We start from the raw sequence: 19,074 nt of genomic DNA, 5'->3' as shown, positions 1-19,074 counted from the left end.
AGTTCTCTTGGAGTGTAATATCAATCGCTAAAGGCCCAGAATAATCTCAAAACCACCTTAAATACAAATATTGATGCAAAATTTTGTGCATTAAATGCATATATAATTTAATTAAATTATGGGTCAAAGTATTTATTTTTTCAGTCAAAATACGTATGCCAACCGCCACAAAAGACTGAGGTTCCAAACCACCGAGAATGCACCAGGAGCATATCACGGCACACGTTCAAAGTCTTCCTGAGGCGTCAAGCTACCCGATGTGAAAGAAATTAGTGCGCGTAGCTTAATACAGAAAGAGGTGAATTAGATAACTTAAAACCTTAACCTATGGTCTTCATCTAGTTTGCACAAGATATAAACTAAAGCATGCTATCTAGATTTGTAACTAAGGTTCATCTAGTGTGAAACCCTCATCCAAAACAAGTTTTGCAACCTACAGCCGATTCTATCCTATCAAGATACTACACTAAAAAAAAATAAAGGCACATAAATTGCAAATATGAAATGCGGAAACGTAAAGAAAGGACGAGAGAAAGCAAACTCTTGACGCAAAGATTTATCCTGTGGTATCGGTAGGCACTAAGCCACCCGTATCCACGTTGTTGAAGCACTTATAAAGAGTATTGCTTCCCGATCACCAAATCTCTTGCTGGAGCACCCCTTGACTTGTCACAAAGGCTCGACCACTAAGGTTCACGTCAAGTCTTCCGGTCACCTTGATGTCGCTTTCACTATGGAGCTTCCCACGAAGGAGGGGTCTCCTTATCCCCCGCACAAAACCATCATCGCCGCTCCACACTAAACACCGGAGGGTCGAAGACTTGCCGACAAGCCACGAAGACTCCAAGGGACCGGCACGCAGTACAAGATTGAGGTTCACTCAAGAACCAGTATAAGGTTACAACACCTTCTCTCACACTCTCTCTAGAGCTAGCCTAGCACTACACCTCACAAAGCTTGTGCTAAATCTAAGGATTTGATCAATGAGATCTTTGGTTGGCTTGGAGAACTTCAGCAGAGTTTCTAAAACTAAGGCAATTTTAGGCATATTTTAATTCCAAAACTATGAAAAAAATTCTGCAATATTTCCATGACTACAGTGAGTGAAATATAATATGTGCACGCATTCATGTTGATTTCACTAAATAACACGAACAAGAAAGTAAATCAGAGTTGGTTCAGAATGTACCCCAAGACGGGACGGTGCGCCGTTCCCATGATTGGACATTGTGTTGGTTAGGGTTGTTCGATGTAGCCGAACTATTTCGTTGCACTGTAGGGACGATCTTGATGTTCACTTGGGAAACACAGCTACGGCCACCAGGAAGTAGACGAGGTAGTCGTTCAGCCATCAGGATGTAGACGTAGCAGCAGAAAGTAGTCGTTTAGGAGCGAGCAGAGATTCCGGAGGCCTGCTCTCGCCAGTACTGTATGTACAATGCTAGGCAATGGGAATGCATAGAGGCAGCTGAGGGAGAGGAGAGAGGTTTGCTGAGCAGGATTATTTGAGTGTTGAGATGCGTTTGGAATGAGAGGAGGAACTGGTTTATATAGCGCGGAGGTATGATTCATTAGTAACTGCCGAGTTCTATATCTCAGAATAATTGCATTCAACAACAAAATATTCCTCATCTCAGTCCATCACGTGACACGCCCACGCCCACGCACCGGCACGGTACAATATAAGTTGGTTGGGATCCTCCTCAAATACCCATACAGGATTAAACACATAACTGCCTAGCATTTATTTGTAGACTTTTAATTCTTTTATTGTAAAAGAATAAATGGGCCAAGCCCATAACAACACTCCTTTGGTACCTGGAACAAAGCCCCAAAATTGGAAGTCAGCAGGCACGTTCGATGATAAGTCATAAGGCAGTTTAAGTTCTGGAGTCTTCTGCTTAGTACTTACACATAAGAAAGTGAGTGCACCAGCTCCTGAAGGTCATCAGGGTTGAAGCCTATCTCATCATGAAGGATATGATAATGTGTAGGTCTCGTAATTCCCTGGTACAGACAGGAACAAACTTAGCTCTAGCAATTTAAAACAAAACACTACCTAGACAATCCGACAATGTAGAACAAGGTTTTCACGGAGAATCTAGAATAGAATATAACAAGTGTAATTTGGCCCAACTAAACAGAAGAATAACCCAACTAAACAAAAGAACAAGGTTACCCATCAACACCCCTGGATGAATGGCTTTCTTGCTAGGTTGGCCATTGAAACGAACCGGATTCCCGTATCGAGGAATCCGACTCCCTGTATCACGATAGTCTCTGGGTCAACACTATCACATACAGAACTCATTTCAGGCATAATACACAATCATACTCTTCACAAAGTCAAACACAGGTTTAGATATTACATAAATCCATAGGATATGTAGTACGGGATTTATTACAAGCCTCTCGGCTAGAGCGAACAAGCAGAAATCGGGGAAAACGGTAACTAGGCCTCCGGCCGTCCTTCAGCTTCTAGAACTTCCACCACAGGCAACTCGAGCGTAGCACGGGCTTCAATCGTACCAACCACCATCATTGGGGTCGAACTCCGGATCGGATCCTGCATCGTACTAGACTATTCCCAAGATATGGGATAGGTCCACGTCACCATCCGTATGCAAGCTTTATAGTAGACTATACTAAGGGTATAATAAAGTTCAAGGAAATAAGCTGGGATTTCCTATGCATGCAACTACATCTGAAAAAGTAACGCATCATCTTCCAACCTCGACTCGGGCCGTTCCGGCATTCCGAACTCCCGATCAACACACTCCTTACAATCCACCGAGTCGATGCGAGGACTCCCTCTCCTCGCATCTCAACTACCCCCTGACAGGAAGTCTCACTAGAGGGAGGTAGAAATCATGAGTAACACTAACTAATAAGAGCAACAGAAGAGTAGGGTTGTCCATAACCGAGGACGCAGCTATACTTATAGTTTTCACCCTACAGGGGTTGTACACCTGGACCCACTCGAATCAACGCTAGCCGGGGATCAACCAGCTAAGCGACGAAACACCGGTCTACTGAAATAGGACTGGGAGCCACGGCACCATCCGGCTTTCCTGGGTCTTGGGCGCATCCTCTCACAAGAGGTCGCCCCGGGACTGTGAGGTCAGCACCTCCTCCCCCTGCACCAATACTCGATCCTCCTACCGGCTTGGTACCGCACTTACTAGCCCCGGACCAGATCCATCCTCATAATGGGTGAGTGGTGTCCACGCTTAACATATTCCCACAAATCATAGTTACCCTTACCCGGTCCTCAATTGCCGAAGCGGGCATCTTCGTCACAAGCTTCTCCACCACGGTGGTCCGCTACTGCACCCTTGACAGGTGCCTCAACACCTCGATCCCGATCCAACACATTGTACCCGCCACAGGTACTCCGTAGGGTGTGCCAAGATACACATCCCAAGGCCTCAATCTACGATCGAGTTAGGTTCGCCCGCTCTTGACTATAGCCCTAATCACCAACTTCTGAGAAAGGTATCTTCACTCACGCCAAGACTATCCAATAATCCCACACAAACACATGCAAGCAAGGCATTTCGTATAATATATTCCAGTAGAATAGGATTGCAAGGAGTACGATTAAAATAGGCTATGCAGCCTCATTTCAACAATAATACAACAGTAGTAGTAGCATAACCAGCAAGCAATACCTAAGAGGTATTCAGATCGTAGATGGGCGTGAACCTAGCATCTCTTCGAAGTCCTCCTGAGCCTCCGGGTAGTCCTGGCCGTCGGTCAACTCCTCGAAGTCGGGTCCTATCAGTAAATACGAGTAAGGGCAGGGGCCAAAGTGCAAAAGTGCACAAATCTCTCAAATAAGATCCAAATCACCCCAAGACCTACTCTAACGGGTAGTTCATGATTTTAGAGGAATTATGGAGTTGGTTTCATAATTTTCGGAGGCCCGATTGATTTATTATGAATTTTTATAAGTAAAAACCCTATTTCAGAAATTAATAAAAGGATTCCAGAAAATAAAAACACACAGCAGTGACACGTGGCAACACCAGAGCGTGCCACGTGGCATGCTGACGTCACTGCCTGCTGACGTCAATAGTGGGCCCTGCTGACGTCAGTGTTGATCGGTCAACGCTGACCGGTCAACGGTCAACTGGTCAAAGGGGTCAGTGGGTCCCACTGGTCCGCCTCTCCCCGAGGCTGACAGGTGGGGCCCTCGGTTAGGCCGGGTAAAAGAAAAACAAAAGAGCTCGACTTGCACTTGGGCCTAAAGTAATTGGGCCGGCTCAAGGTCCACTATGGCTGGCTCGGCTCGGATGGGCCAGCTCGGCCTACGGCTCAGCAGGCCGGCTCGGGTAGGCGGGCTGGCACAGGTGCAGTGGGCCGGCTTGGCCTAATAGGCCGGCCCACGGTCCAACTCTCTCCCTCTCTCTTACTAACAAAGCGGGCCTAGGGGCAGCACTCCACGCTTTCCCCGACAGGCGGGGCCCGCGTGTCGGTTGCCCACCGGATCTGGTGTGGCTGCCAGATCCGGTGCGGGAAGCCCGGGAGTGTGTGCGCGTGTGTGCGTGCTGTGCGAGTGCGTGCATGGACGCCTGGGAGGTGTTCGAGGGTTTGCTCGAGAGGGTTTGGCCGCAACGCGAACGTGACGTCGCAGCGTGGCGCGCGGTCACGACGCACGGCAGGGGGTTGTGGCGAGGCCGTGGCGCGGTAGGTTCGGTGCGTGGCGCGCGCGTGTGTGCACGGGCAAGGTGGCGGTGTGGTGCGTGCGTGCGGTGCGTGGCCGGCGTGGCCGTGGCGCGGCGGGGGTGCGCACGCACGCGGGCGGGTCCTGGCTTCCCAGGGCCGCAGCGTGGCCGTGCCGTGCGCAGGGCGCCGGCATCCCGAGCCCGCGGCACGACACGGCGGCGTAGGACGATGGCAGCTGCGGGGTGCGAAGGCGTGCGACGGGTCCCTGCACAAAAAGCAGCACAAGGCAGGGAGGGGAAAGGGGTCCTAGGGTACACTACAGAAGGTTCATCGGCTTTTGCGGGCAGCAATAGGGTGACCGGAGTGGCGGCGTGGCTCACCGTGGGGCTCGCCGGTGAGGTGCGTGACACGGTGGCGGGTCGGTGCACGTGGGCCGGTGCGGTGCAGGGTGCACGGCTACGTCGTCGTAGTCGTACGGGCGCCGGCTCGGTGAAGGGCTCCGATGGCATGGCGTCGTGCTCCTCCTCGCGCTTGCGCTCCTCCTCCTCCTCTTCTCCTCCTCCTCTCCTTCTCCTCTGGTGTGGTGGCGGCGGAAGGGAAAAGCAGTGGGGGCTAGGGTTTACGGCTGCGGCCGGGCTACTTATAGGCGCTAGGGCTTGATCGTGGCTGCGGCCGGTGGGTTTTGGCGTCCGTGCCAGCGGGACACGTGGCTGCATCGCGGCGTGGCTAGGGCTTCACGGCATGGGCGGCCAAGGCGCGGTGGAAAGGGTGCGCGCGCGGGCGGTTGCTCTATCCTGTCGCGGAGCGGGTTGGTGCGCGGGGTCGGTCGGTGACGCGAGCGGGTGGGAGCAGGGTGCAGGCGAAAGAAGGGCGCGGCCGGTACGGCGCTTTGTCGCGGGGCAGAGCGAGCGAGGCGGGGGCGAAGCCGGGGGCGGGGCGCTACGGGTCGCGGCGAGAGGGGGAAGAAGGGAAAGCTGACAAGTGGGTCCCGCTTGTCAGCCGCCCCGTGTAGAAGGCAGAGGGGTGCGTGAGTGGCTGAGGCAGCCGGTGGGCTGGGCCATGCGTGAGCGGGCTGCGCTGCGCGGACGGAGAGGAAACAGGCCGGGCTGAGGGGCCGCTGGGCTCCGTGGGGGAAAAAGAAAAGAAGCTGGGCCACGTGGCCGTGCGGGTTGGGAAGGAAGGATGTCGGGCTGTGAAGCGTCCCCCATCAGGGAAGACTTAAAAGTGTTAATTTATCAGTCCCAGGAGGCTGATAACACTTTTATTACATCAGATGGTACATCACCGTACAACTCTTCGCGGTAATGGGCAGTGAAGCGCCACTATCGCGAGGATTACAACTAAAACCCACACCACTACACTAGTTACGAAAAGGGAATCATCAGAGTCTGGCGCCATGCGGAACTCCATCGGTGGCCTTAACCACAGGCAAGACTGGGTGCAGGACGAAACCCTACTCGACGTCTTCGGGAGTGTAGTCGGGATCTTCTGCTGTAAGAAGTAAGAATGGGGTGAGTACGAACATACTCAGCAAGTCCAATCACACCCACGGGGGAGGGGGGGTTATAACAGAGAACAATGCACAGGGCAGTCCAAGGGAAAGGTCAGGGTTCTTTTCAGAAACTCGGTTATATGCAAAGGTTCGTTTAAAACAATTTTCCATAACAAGCTTTTAAGTATCGAGGAGCACACGGTATTGATCCACACAGGATCCATGTTTTAAGCTGCCACCGGACTCCCCGCCCGCAGTAGCACACGGCACAACTGCCGGACACTTTTCGAGTAACACACACACACCAATCCCAGAGAAACACTAGTTATGTGACCACACCGTAACTTGCCCAATACCGTGGGCACGGCTATTCGAATAGATTTTAACTCTGCAGAGGTGTGCAACTTTACCCACAGGTGGGGTACCGCAGCACGAACACCTTAGTGCCGGTGCAGATCCCATCAAAGCCCTTACCCACCTAAGCTAGACCAGGCTAGCCACCACGAGATCTATCAAGAGGTCATTCAACCTATCACCGAGGTTTAACCGGGGCATAAGTCACACAGAACTTATCCCGTCTCCTTGATCACCCGTTGCTCCCAGCTCTCCTGATGGCTATCAGGCTAACTAGTGGGGCTAGGCTAAGCCGTTGCCCATACAACGGTCAAGTGGTTTGCACGACAGGAAGCTAGGTGAGACGACACATCAACTCGGTCCTTAGAGGTGACAAGATGGATATCTCCCTTCCTCGCTCAACCACACAGGTACGAGCACACCAACAGCAAATCACATAGAAATGCCATCCATCCCGTCTGACTCATCTTGCAAAAACCACATTTTATCCCCTCCCACACACACACTTTCTTTATAAAACCAGGTGGTTAAGGTATGGACATCACGAACAAGGGCGGCTACCCTACCTTGTTTTCAGTAAGCAAAACCATGCAATTTTATAGAACAGGCCACAGGGTTGTATTCGTAAAAACTAGGACAGAAGCATGCATCAAAGGGTGGAGTTGAACTTGCCATTGTCAAGTCCTTGCGGGAGGTCCCGATCGAAGCACTGTCCCTCGGGTTCGGGGTCGCAGAACTGGTCCTCGGTTGCTTGGTCGCAGTCGGGGACTTCTTCGTTCACTCCGTGTCCTACGACGCAAACAAACAGGCATACAATCAAGCGAGAGAACTAAAAGCTTTTATCGTTGAGCTTGAATCGGAAATGATTTAGTTACGGCGGTAGGGGTAATATTTTCGGGTGGTTTCTTAATGGCGTGGTTAGAACTATACTAGAAAGGGCGTGGTAAAGTTTCGGGTCAATCGGAGGTCGTTTGGCGCATAAAATGACGAGGCGAATGGGGTTTCAGGGGCTATACGGGGGTCCAGGGACCTGTTCGTAATTATCCGGAAGGAGTAAGGATCTATTTGCGAATCCTAGGAATACTCAGGGCACGCTAAAGGGTGTCGGTTTTGTTTAAGTTATGTAATGGGGGGTTTGGTTTGAAATGCTAGAAAGAGTAGGGTCTTTTTAGCAAAACGGAGCAAATAAGAGAGGGGGGGTTCTTTTTGGGGGAATACAGGAAAGGGGGGGGGCTATTGTGACGCCCTGAAAATTCACCAAGCTAAATCACGCGCTAGAGTGCTTCATTTAAAAGTCATTAGTCGTCAAAACCTAACCCTAACCCTTCCTGTCCGACAGCGGACTTGACCGCCGTCTCATCCCGCACCGCTTACGCGCGACCGCTTTCCGCGATCAGCGCCGGCGCGATGCTGTTCTTCTTGCGCGTTGCGCGAACGACGCACGCGCGTGGCCGACCGACCGCGGTCGCCGCCGCGATCGGCGCCGACGCGCCCCTCCCTTTCCCTCTCTCCCCTTTCTCTTTTCTCCTTTTCTCTCTCCCTCCTATTTCTTTTCTTTTTCCCTTTTTCCCTCTCTTTCTTTTCTTCCTTCCTTTCTTCTTTTCCCTCCTTCCTTCTCCTCCCTTCTCCTCTCCCCTGCTCCCGAACGCCGCCCGGCCCCTAGCTCCCCGAGCCACGGCCCCCTCCTCCCCTCGCGCGCGCGCACGCCCCTGTGCCCGGCCGCCTGTGCCCACGCGCACGCCCGCGCGTGCACCACGTGCCGCGCCGCCCGCCGCGACGTCCATCGCTCGCCGCGCACGCCGGCCGGCCGTGCGCGCCACGCCCCGAGCCGCCGTGACACCCGCCGCTAACGCTGCTCACGCCACGCGCGTCCCCGCCCTCGCGCGCACGCCGCCGTACGCGCGCGCACCGCCGGACCGTGCACGCACGCGATCCACGCGCGCGCGCACGCGCGCCCGCAACCGCACGGCCGCCGCGCCGCCCGCCACTGCCGCCCCGGCCTCGCCGCCCGCGCCGCCCCTGTACCACACAGTGCCGGCCCCTCCTCCCCACGTGCTCGACGCCGCCCTCTGCGCCTGCGCCCGCCGCACGCCGCGTCGCAACCCCGGGAGCCATTAATGGCCGCCCCGGAGCCGCTCCGCCGGTCACCATCCGCCCGCCCGCTCGGCCGCCTATAAATAGGCCCCCGTGCGGCCGCCACCTCCCCCAGCTCCCACCACCGCCCCTGCCCTCTCTCCTAGCCCACAGCGCCGCCGCCGCCCGCTTGCTCCCGTGGGCGCGTCTCCTCGCTCCGCCCCGGCCCAAGGTGGGGACGGGGATGGGATCCCCTCCTTCCCCTCTCCCTCTTCCCCTCAACCCCGAGCCGCCCCGGGTCCCGGCCGGTCGGATTTGACCGTCGCCGGCGCTTCCCCCCCCCTCCTCTGTTCTGCACGGGGGAGAAGGAGGGAGAAGGGCAAATTTTGCCCGAGGCCCCTCCTTTTTCCTGTATTTCCCAAGGGACCCCCCCTTCACTCTAATGCCCACAAACACCCCCTATTCACTCCCTTTCGCAAAAGAAACCTCGTTCTTTCTAATATTTCGAAACGAACCCTCCAAATACATAAACCTAGATACGCTCGACACCCTGAATATTTCTAGGGTTCGCAAATAAGCCCCTATCCTCTTTAGATAATTACGAACAAGCCCCTAGACCCCTGTTTAACCCCCCGAGCCCGCTTCAACTCGTCATTTTATGCGCCAGACGATCTCCGATTGACCTGAAACTTTACCACGCCCTTCCTAGTATAGTTCTAACCACGCCATTAAGAAACCACCCGAAAATATTACCCCTACCTCTGTAACTAAACTATTTCCGATTCAAGCTCAACGGTAAAAGCTTTTAGCTCTCTCGCTTGATTGTATACCTGTTTGTTTGCGTCGTAGGACACGGAGTGAACGAAGAAGTTCCCGATTGCGACCAAGCAACCGAGGACCAGTTCTGCGACCCCAAACCCGTGGGACAGTGCGTCGATCAGGACCTTCCGCAAGGGTTTGATAATGGCAAGTTCAACTCCACCCTTTGATGCATGTTTCTGTCCTAGTTTTTATAAACACCACCCAGTGGCCTGTTTTATAAAATTGCATGGTTTTGCTTACTGAAAACATGGTAGGATAGCCACCCTTGTTTGTGATGTCCATACCTTGACCACCTGGCTTTATAAAGAAAGTGTGTGTGTGGGAAGGGATAAAATGTGGTTTTGAAAGATGAGTCAGACGGGATGGATGGCATTTCTACGTGATTTGCCGTTGGGTGCTCGTACCTGTGTGGTTGAGCGAGGAAGGGAGATATCCATCTTGTCACCTCTAAGGACCGAGTTGATGTGTCTTCTCACCTAGCTTCTTGTCGTACAAACCACTTGACCGTTGTATGGGCAACGGCTTAGCCTAACCCCACTAGTTAGTCTGATAGCCACCAGGAGAGCTGGGAGCAACGGGTGATCAAGGAGACAGGATAAGCTCTGTGTGACTTATGCCCCGGTTAAATCTCGGTGATAGGTCGAATGACCCCTTGATAGATCCCGTGGTGGCTAGCCAGGTCTAGCTAGGTGGGTAAGGGCTTTGATGGGATCTGCACCGGCACTAAGTTGTTCGTGCTGTGGTACCCCACCTGTGGGTAAAGCTGCACACCTCTGCAGAGTTTAAATCTATTCGAATAGACGTGCCCACGGTATTGGGCAAGTTACGGTGTGGTCACATAACTAGTGTTTCTCTCTGGGATTGGTTGGACTGGTGTGGATTGTTTGGGAAGTGTCCGGCAGCGGTGCCGTGTGCTACGACGGACGGGGAGTCCGGTAGCAGTTTTAAACTTGGATCCTGTGTGGATCAACACCATGTGCTCCTTGATGCTTAACAACTTGTTTTGGGAATATTTTAAACGAACCTTTGCATAAAGTCGAGTTTTCCGCAAATAAAACCCTAACCTTATCCTTGGATTAACCTGTGCATTTATCTCTGTTATTCCCCCTCCGCGGGTGTGATTGGACTTGCTGAGTACGTTCGTACTCACCCCATTCTTACTTTTACAGTGGAAGATCCCGACTACATCCCCGAAGACGTCGAGTAGGGTTCCGTCCTGCACCCAGTCTTGCCTGTGGGTGAGGTCACCGTTGGAACTCCGCATGGCGCAAGACTCTGATGACCCCCTTTTCGTAGCTAGTGTAGTAGTGTGGGTTTTAGTTGTAATCCTCGCGATAGTGGCGCTTCACTGCCCATTACCGCGAAGAGTTGTACGGTGATGTACCATCTGACGTAATAAAAGTGTTATCAGCCTCCTGGGACTGATAAAGTAACACTTTTAAGTCTTCCCTGATGGGGGGACGCTTCAGGTGGTATCAGAGCCGTAGGCTGGCCATAGGACGTAACCCTAAAAGCGAGACCCTGTTCCAGACCCTAGGATTTGTTCTGACTTAGATATTTTTCTGCACAAACACTCAACGCTGGTCTTTGCCCTGTTCCAGATGGCTGACAATGGATGGATTAGCGGAATCTGCCGCGCAGAGCCCGGCCTCCCTAAGTTACTATTGCTCAGCCTGGAACGCGTTGGGGTTATGGAACCACCAGAGTATGCCTACCGAGAATACATCTCCGGAGGCACCCTTCGGTGCGATACGATGGTCTTTGTGGAGAGGAGCACCCGCTACCCTGATGTGGACCCTTGGTTCATCTCCACCTCTGGCTTCCGCTTCCCCGACACCTACCGAAAGGCCGCCCGTAAAGCCCTGCGACGGCTGCGTGTGCTTTACAGGACCACCTTCAGCGGACTCCTATGGGATTTTTCCTACCCGCTGAGGGAAGAGGACGCACTTGGATTGCCCGAATGAGGGGGCTCGGACGAGAAGAAGAAGACCTGGAAGACACGGTTTCCCACCTATCCATCTACCTTACTGGATTGGATGCACTCTACCGCGAACAGGCGGCACAACTGAAGCAGCTAATCCATGGGATTGAAAAGATAACCCAGGAGCTGGAGGAACAACGGATAAGAGCCGCAAGCGCCGAGTATTCCTTAGCCGCCCTCCAAGCCCAGATGCAAGAATACGAGAACCGCAACGGGATAGGTGGATGGATAGAGGAAGAAGAAGAAGAAGAACCCATGGAAACCCATTGGGATAAGGGCACTCAGACCGAAAATGAGATGGATCGGTTCCTTCCAATAAAGAAGCGCCCTATCAGGACCGAGGAAGAATCCCCGTGATAGGATTAGCACTCCAAGCTAGAACCGACCCTAATAACCCCGTGCCTATGAAAATTGTATCCCCGTATTAATAAATGTTATCCACTCCCTTTTGTATCTGTGCTAGACTGTTTAACCTGTTCATGTTTCAGATGGCTGAGGAAGGATGGACCCAGGGCGATTGCCAAGAAGCACCTGGTTTTCCTGGCCTCTTAATCAACACCCTGGAAGACCTTGGCGTTACAGAACGCCCAAGGTACTACAGCCGAGAGTACGAGCACCATGGTACCCTCTGCTGCAGGGTGATCCTGGTCATCGCCAGGAGCAACCGCTACCCCGACATCCAGCCTTGGCGAGCGACCGCCACAGGGTTTAGACACCAAGACACCTACCCCTTGGCCATCAGAAAAGCACTCCATTATTTGTGCCAAATTTTTGAAAAACACCTCGCCCCCACGCCAGCGAAGTTCTTCCCGCCGGCCATCAGAACCCCAGTCTGGGAAGCGCGCATGAGAAACCTGGAACGACGTCGCCACGAAGAAGGCCCCCTGTACCGAGTGGCTACTTACCTAGCCGCCCTGGACCAACTCTTTGATGAGCAAGCCAACCTTCTAAGGGAGCTGACCCATCGAGCCGAGCAAGCGGAGCTCGCAGTGAGGTTACAGCAGATCCGAGCCGCCCACGCCGAAGCGAGAGCCGCAGCCGCGGTCAGTAGCGAAGCAGTCGCCCAAGAGAGCCTCAGGCAGGCCCGAGACCGGCGTATGAAAGATTGGACCCAAAGTGGGACACCAGTCCCGGCAATTGGGGAAGACCATGTTTTACTCGGGACACCCGTCATAGGGTGGGGATCACTCTTTGGGAGCACACAGGCCCCACCCGAGAACCCTGAAAGCTCTGCTGCCGCCGACGAAGGGGATGCTGCAACGCAACCCCTGACCGATGGGAACCCTGAGGACGGCGAGCGAGGACCTCTCACCCTTCCCGCCCCGGGAGAAGGCACACCGCGCAAGTAGAGTGACCGACACCGTCCCAGTGATGCCCTTGCCCTTAAGACAAGACCTTGGCTGAGTAGCACGAGACCTAGTTGTACCCCAAGTTGTATCCCCTTGCAGTAATAAAAGGGTTTGTGCTAATTGTTTGTGATGATTGTGTGCTGGTTGATGTGTGCTGCTTGTCTATATGGGTACCGGCAGAAGGTAGATTCTGCCTTATATATACGAATTAAACAACTTAAACATCACATAATCGTAACCCCAATCTACCCAATCAATAGGTGACTCCCCGGAACATCGCGAGGGCCTCCCGTAGTCGGAACCCCGCAACCGCTGGTGCCGGAGCACAGCCTGTTGAACAAGAAGAACAGGAAGTCAGCCAAAACCGAGGAGGAAGTCAAGAAGGAGAGCAACTACCACCACCCCCACCCCTCGGAGACTTGGCTCAGATAATCCACAATCAGACCCTCATACTGGAGACACTGGCCAATGCCCTCATTAACCGGCAGCCACGGGGACAGAATATGAATGACAAGCTGACGGCCTTTCTAAGGACCAAGCCACCCACCTTTGCCGGATCCTGCAACCCGTTGGATGCTGACGAATGGTTGCGAGTGATTCAGAGGAAGCTCGAACCATTCGAATGCCAGGACCGGGACAAAGTCCTTCTGGCAGCCCACCAGCTCACCGGAACAGCATTATTCTGGTGGGAAAACTATTGTGCCGCAGCCGAAGATGCCTCTACCATCACCTGGGGAGAATTCATAAGGGAGTTCCGCCGCTATCACATTCCTTCGGCCACCATGAAGCGCAAGGCGGATGAATTCCGCGCACTACAATAAGGAAGCATGACAATGGAGGAGTACACCCACCGGTTTATAGAATTGGCCCGATACGCGCCGGAGGAAGTGAACGACGACGATAAGAAGCAAGACATGTTCAAGAAGGGATTAAGCCCAGAACTCCGGACCTTGCTTACCCCCCAGATCTATCCGGACTTCAACACCCTGATGAACAAGGCTATCCTCACGGAAAGGGCCAAAGCCGAAGAGAGGAAGGATAACAAACACAAATTCCTGGAAAGTAAGGCCCGCCAGCAGGACCGCTTCCAAAAGCCGAGAAACTCCAACTACACCGCACCAAGATCTCAGGCCCCAATGCAGTATAGTACTCAGTCCCAGGTGACAGGATCACGGGCCTCTGAGGCACAGCCTAAGAGTCAGAATACCATGAGGGCCCCGTAGAGCAACACAAGCCTGGTCGCCTCCGACAACAACAATGCTAGGGCCTGTTTCAACTGCCGTGAGACAGGGCATTTCATCGCCAATTGCCCTTATGCCAAGAATAAGCCGGCGACATCGGCCTTTTCCAACACGGTGAATGGACCCAGACCAGCCCTGACCGGTGCCAACCGAGTGCCCCTCCGCGACAACAGCCAACAGATGAAGCAGCCCCAGCAATCATTCGGACGAGCCCGCGTCAATCACATCGACGCGCGGGAGGCTCAAGAGGCTCAAGGCGTAGTGCTCGGTGAGTACCTAGTCAACTCAGCTCTGGCAACAGTACTATTTGATTCTGGAGCGTCACACTCGTTCATATCCTCGGGTTTTGTGGAGAGACACAAAATACCTACAGTACTATTAAAAACACCCCTATTAACCCGGACGCCTGGAGGCGACATCAATTGTCAATTAGGTTGTCCACGGGTAAGGATCAATTTAAGTGGGGTAGACTTTCTAGCAGATTTGGTAGTACTCAAGTCTGGGGGAATAGACGTGATCCTTGGAATGGACTGGTTAAGCCGACACAATGGTCTCATAGGCTGTACCGACAAGGTGGTACACCTAACAAACCCCGAAGGGGTACAAGTGATCTGCCATACCCGGGATAGTAAGTTTGACCCAATGGTGTTTAGCATGGGAGCCAAGCCCTTAGAAGGAGTCCCGGTAGTAAATGAATACCTAGACATATTCCCCGAAGAGCTTCCCGGTATGCCGCCGGACAGGGATATAGAGTTCGTCATCGACCTTATCCCTGGAACCTCCCCTATAGAGAAGAGACCCTATAGGATGGCAGCCTCTGAGTTGACAGAGTTAAAGAAGCAACTAGAGGAACTGCAACGAATGGGCTTCATCAGACCAAGCTCGTCGCCATGGGGAGCCCCAGTCCTATTTGTCAAGAAGAAAGATGGGAGTATGAGGTTGTGTGTAGATTACCGAGCACTGAACGAGGTTACCATTAAGAATAAGTACCCCCTCCCCAGGATTGATGACCTTTTCGATCAGCTAAAAGGAGCTAAGAATTTTTCCAAGATCGATCTAAGGTCGGGATATTTTCAGCTCAAGATTAGGGAAAGTGACATCCCTAAGACGGCTTTTGTCACCCGCTACGGGCAGTTTGAGTTCACCGTAATGTCCTTCGGACTAACCAATGCCCCTGCCTATTTTATGAACCTCATGAATAAAGTATTTATGGACGAGCTGGATAAGTTTGTCGTAGTCTTTATCGACGACATACTTATCTACTCCAAGAGTGTTCAGGAACATGAGCAACATCTGCGAGTAGTGTTGGAAAAGCTGAGGATACATAGACTATATGCCAAATTTAGTAAGTGTGAATTCTGGCTGGAGAGAGTAGCTTTCCTTGGTCACATTCTGACCGCGGAAGGCGTAGCGGTGGACCCAGAGAAGGTCGAAGCCGTTTCCAACTGGCAGCAACCAACTAACATTAGTGAAATCAGGAGCTTCCTTGGGTTAGCCGGGTACTATCGGAGATTTATCGAGGGATTTTCCAAGATAACCCGACCCATGACGGAACTTCTTAAGGAGAAGAAGTTCGCCTGGACAGAATCTTGTGAAAGAAGTTTTCGAGAATTGAAGCAAAGGTTGACAACCGCCCCAGTGCTGACCCTACCGGACATCCATCGGGACTTTGTCATTTATTGTGATGCATCCCGACAAGGATTAGGGTGTGTACTGATGCAAGACAGGAAAGTCGTTGCATATGCTTCCCGCCAACTCAGGACTCACGAGCAGAATTACCCGACCCATGATTTGGAATTGGCAGCCGTAGTGCATGCCCTTAAGATTTGGAGACATTATTTGATTGGAAATAAGTGTGAGATTTACACCGACCATAAGAGTTTGAAATATATCTTCACCCAACCGGATTTGAACCTAAGCCAGAGGAGATGGTTGGAGTTGGTTAAGGACTACAATTTAGAGATCCATTACCACCCCGGAAAGGCAAATGTGGTAGCCGACGCCTTAAGCCGGAAATCCTATGGACCCAAGGATGACAATCTGCGCGAGGAAATGGCATGATTAAATGTGCATATTGTTCCTCGAGGTTCCAGCCATGTGCTAAGCGTCCAATCAACACTAGAGGATGGAATTAGAGAGGCTCAAAGCTCGGATCAAGAGTTAGTAAAAATTTGCAAACAAACTGGAGAAAGCAAAGCACCGGGTTTCAGAGTGGACGATAAGGGAACGTTATGGTACGAGAATAGGATTTGTGTCCCCCAGAATAAAGATTTCCGGCGATTAATCATGGACGAAGCCCATAACTCGGCCTACTCCATCCACCCAGGATCCACCAAAATGTATATGGACATAAGGCAAAAATATTGGTGGAATGGAACGAAGGCGGATATTGCAAGATTCGTGGCTCATTGTGATACTTGCCAAAGGATCAAAGCCGAACATCAGAAACCGGCAGGATTATTGCAACCATTGCCTATCCCGATGTGGAAATAGGATGAGATAGGGATGGACTTCGTAGTGGGTCTACCTAAAACACAGAAGGGACACGATTCCATATGGGTAATAGTGGATCGACTCACTAAATCGGCTCATTTTATACCCGTACGAACCACTTATGGTGGAGAAAAGCTGGCAAAGCTTTATGTAGAAAACATAGTAAAACTACACGGAGTACCTAGCAGGATTGTCTCAGATAGAGGGACCCAATTTACCTCTAGGTTCTGGAAAAGCTTGCATCAAGCCATGGGTACCAAATTATATTTCAGCTCCGCATATCATCCACAGACGGATGGTCAAACCGAGAGGGTAAATCAGATTATGGAAGATATGCTGAGAGCATGTGTCCTGACCTACGGAAAGGACTGGGAGCAGAGTCTGCCTTATGCAGAATTCTCGTACAATAATAGTTATCAAGCCAGCTTGGGCATGTCGCCATTCGAAGCCCTCTATGGAAGAAAGTGCAAAACTCCCTTGATGTGGTCAGAAGTCGGAGAACGTGCACTAGTAGGACCCGCACTTATAAAGGATGCGGAAGAAAAAGTAGCGGAGATCCGCGAGAAGTTGAAAGCGGCTCAATCCCGACAAAAGAACTACGCAGATAAGAGAAGGCGAGAAATAAGTTTCAACCCAGGCGATTTTGTTTATCTCAAGGTCTCACCCATTCGAGGAACGCGAAGGTTTCAAGTACAAGGAAAATTGGCCCCTCGATACATTGGACCGTATCGGGTTCTAAAAAGAGTCGGAGCAGTAGCATACCGACTGGAGTTACCAGAAGAAATATCGGATATACACCCAGTGTTTCACGTCTCGCAAATAAGGAGATGCTTGAGAGTACCCGAAGGAGAACACGTGCCAGTGGAAACAATAGACCTGCAACCGGATTTGCGGTACCAGGAAGTACCGGTCAAAATTTTGGACACTGTCACTAGAAGGACAAGAAACTCCGAGGTACGGATATGCAGGGTTCAATGGAGCAGACACGGAATAGAAGAAGCAACCTGGGAACGCGAGGAGGCGCTAAAGAAGGAGTTTCCCCATCTATTTAGGAACCAGCCGAATCTCGAGGACGAGATTCATTTAAGTGGGGTAGGTTTGTGACGCCCTGAAAATTCACCAAGCTAAATCACGCGAGAGTGCTTCATTTAAAAGTCATTAGTCGTCAAAACCTAACCCTAACCCTTCCTGTCCGACAGCGGACTTGACCGCCGTCTTATCCCGCACCGCTTACGCGCGACCGCTTTCCGCGATCAGCGCAGGCGCGATGCTGTTCTTCTCGCGCAACGCGCGGACGACGCACGCGCGTGGCCGACCGACCGCGGTCGCCGCCGCGATCGGCGCCGACGCGCCCCTCCCTTTCCCTCTCTCCCCTTTCTCTTTTCTCCTTTTCTCTCTCCCTCCTATTTCTTTTCTTTTTCCCTTTTTCCCTCTCTTTCTTTTCTTCCTTCCTTTCTTCTTTTCCCTCCTTCCTTCTCCTCCCTTCTCCTCTCCCCTGCTCCCGAACGCCGCCCGGCCCCTGGCTCCCCGAGCCACGGCCCCCTCCTCCCCTCGCGCGCGCGCACGCCCCTGTGCCCGGCCGCCTGTGCCCACGCGCACGCCCGCGTGTGCACCACGTGCCGCGCCGCCCGCCGCGACGTCCGTCGCTCGCCGCGCACGCCGGCCGGCCGTGCGCGCCACGCCCCGAGCCGCCGTGACACCCGCCGCTAACGCTGCTCACGCCACGCGCGTCCCCGCCCTCGCGCGCACGCCGCCGTACGCGCGCGCACCGCCGGACCGTGCACGCACGCGATCCACGCGCGCGCGCACGCGCGCCCGCAACCGCACGGCCGCCGCGCCGCCCGCCACATCCGCCCCGGCCTTGCTGCCCGCGCCGCCCCTGTACCACACAGCGCCGGCCCCTCCTCCCCACGTGCTCGACGCCGCCCTCGGCGCCTGCGCCCGCCGCACGCCGCGTCGCAACCCCGGCCGCCATTAATGGCCGCCCCGGAGCCGCTCCGCCGGCCACCATCCACCCGCCCGCTCGGCCGCCTATAAATAGGCCCCCGTGCGGCCGCCACCTCCCCCAGCTCCCACCGCCGCCCCTGCCCTCTCTCCTAGCCCACAGCGCCGCCGCCGCCCGTGGCACTGCCGCCGCCCGCTTGCTCCCGTGGGCGCGTCTCCTCGCTCCGCCCCGGTCCAAGGTGGGGACGCGGATGGGATCCCCTCCTTCCCCTCTCCCTCTTCCCCTCAACCCCGAGCCGCCCCGGGTCCCGGCCGGCCGGATTTGGCCGCCGCCGGCGCTTCCCCCCCCCGCTCCTCTGTTCTGCACGGGGGAGAAGGAGGGAGAAGGGCAAATTTTGCCCGAGGCCCCTCCTTTTTCTTGTATTTCCCAAGGGACCCCCCTTCACTCTAATGCCCACAAACACCCCCTATTCACTCCCTTTCGCAAAAGAAACCTCGTTCTTTCTAATATTTCAAAACGAACCCTCCAAATACATAAACCTAGATACGCTCGACACCCTGAATATTTCTAGGGTTCGCAAATAAGCCCCTATCCTCTTTAGATAATTACGAACAAGCCCCTGGACCCCTGTTTAACCCCCCGAGCCCGCTTCAACT

General features: G+C 53.4%; 1 protein-coding gene across 1 annotated transcript in view; it reads right to left on the bottom strand.

Moving 5' to 3' along the window:
- Window positions 1–1,908: 1,908 nt before the first annotated feature.
- Window positions 1,909–19,074, bottom strand: part of LOC112892738 (protein argonaute 4B-like) — a 49,160-nt gene continuing 31,994 nt past the window's right edge. Inside the window, exon 6 of the mRNA XM_025959861.1 lies at window positions 1,909–2,007. Coding sequence (XP_025815646.1) covers window positions 1,909–2,007 — 99 coding nt within the window. The remainder of the gene's footprint in view (window positions 2,008–19,074) is intronic.

Source organism: Panicum hallii, chromosome 5 (assembly GCF_002211085.1).
Source record: "Panicum hallii strain FIL2 chromosome 5, PHallii_v3.1, whole genome shotgun sequence".
Classification (NCBI taxonomy): domain Eukaryota; kingdom Viridiplantae; phylum Streptophyta; class Magnoliopsida; order Poales; family Poaceae; genus Panicum; species Panicum hallii.
The sequence above is the reverse complement of the archived record's forward strand: the minus strand, read 5'-3'. Positions and strand labels throughout refer to the sequence as shown.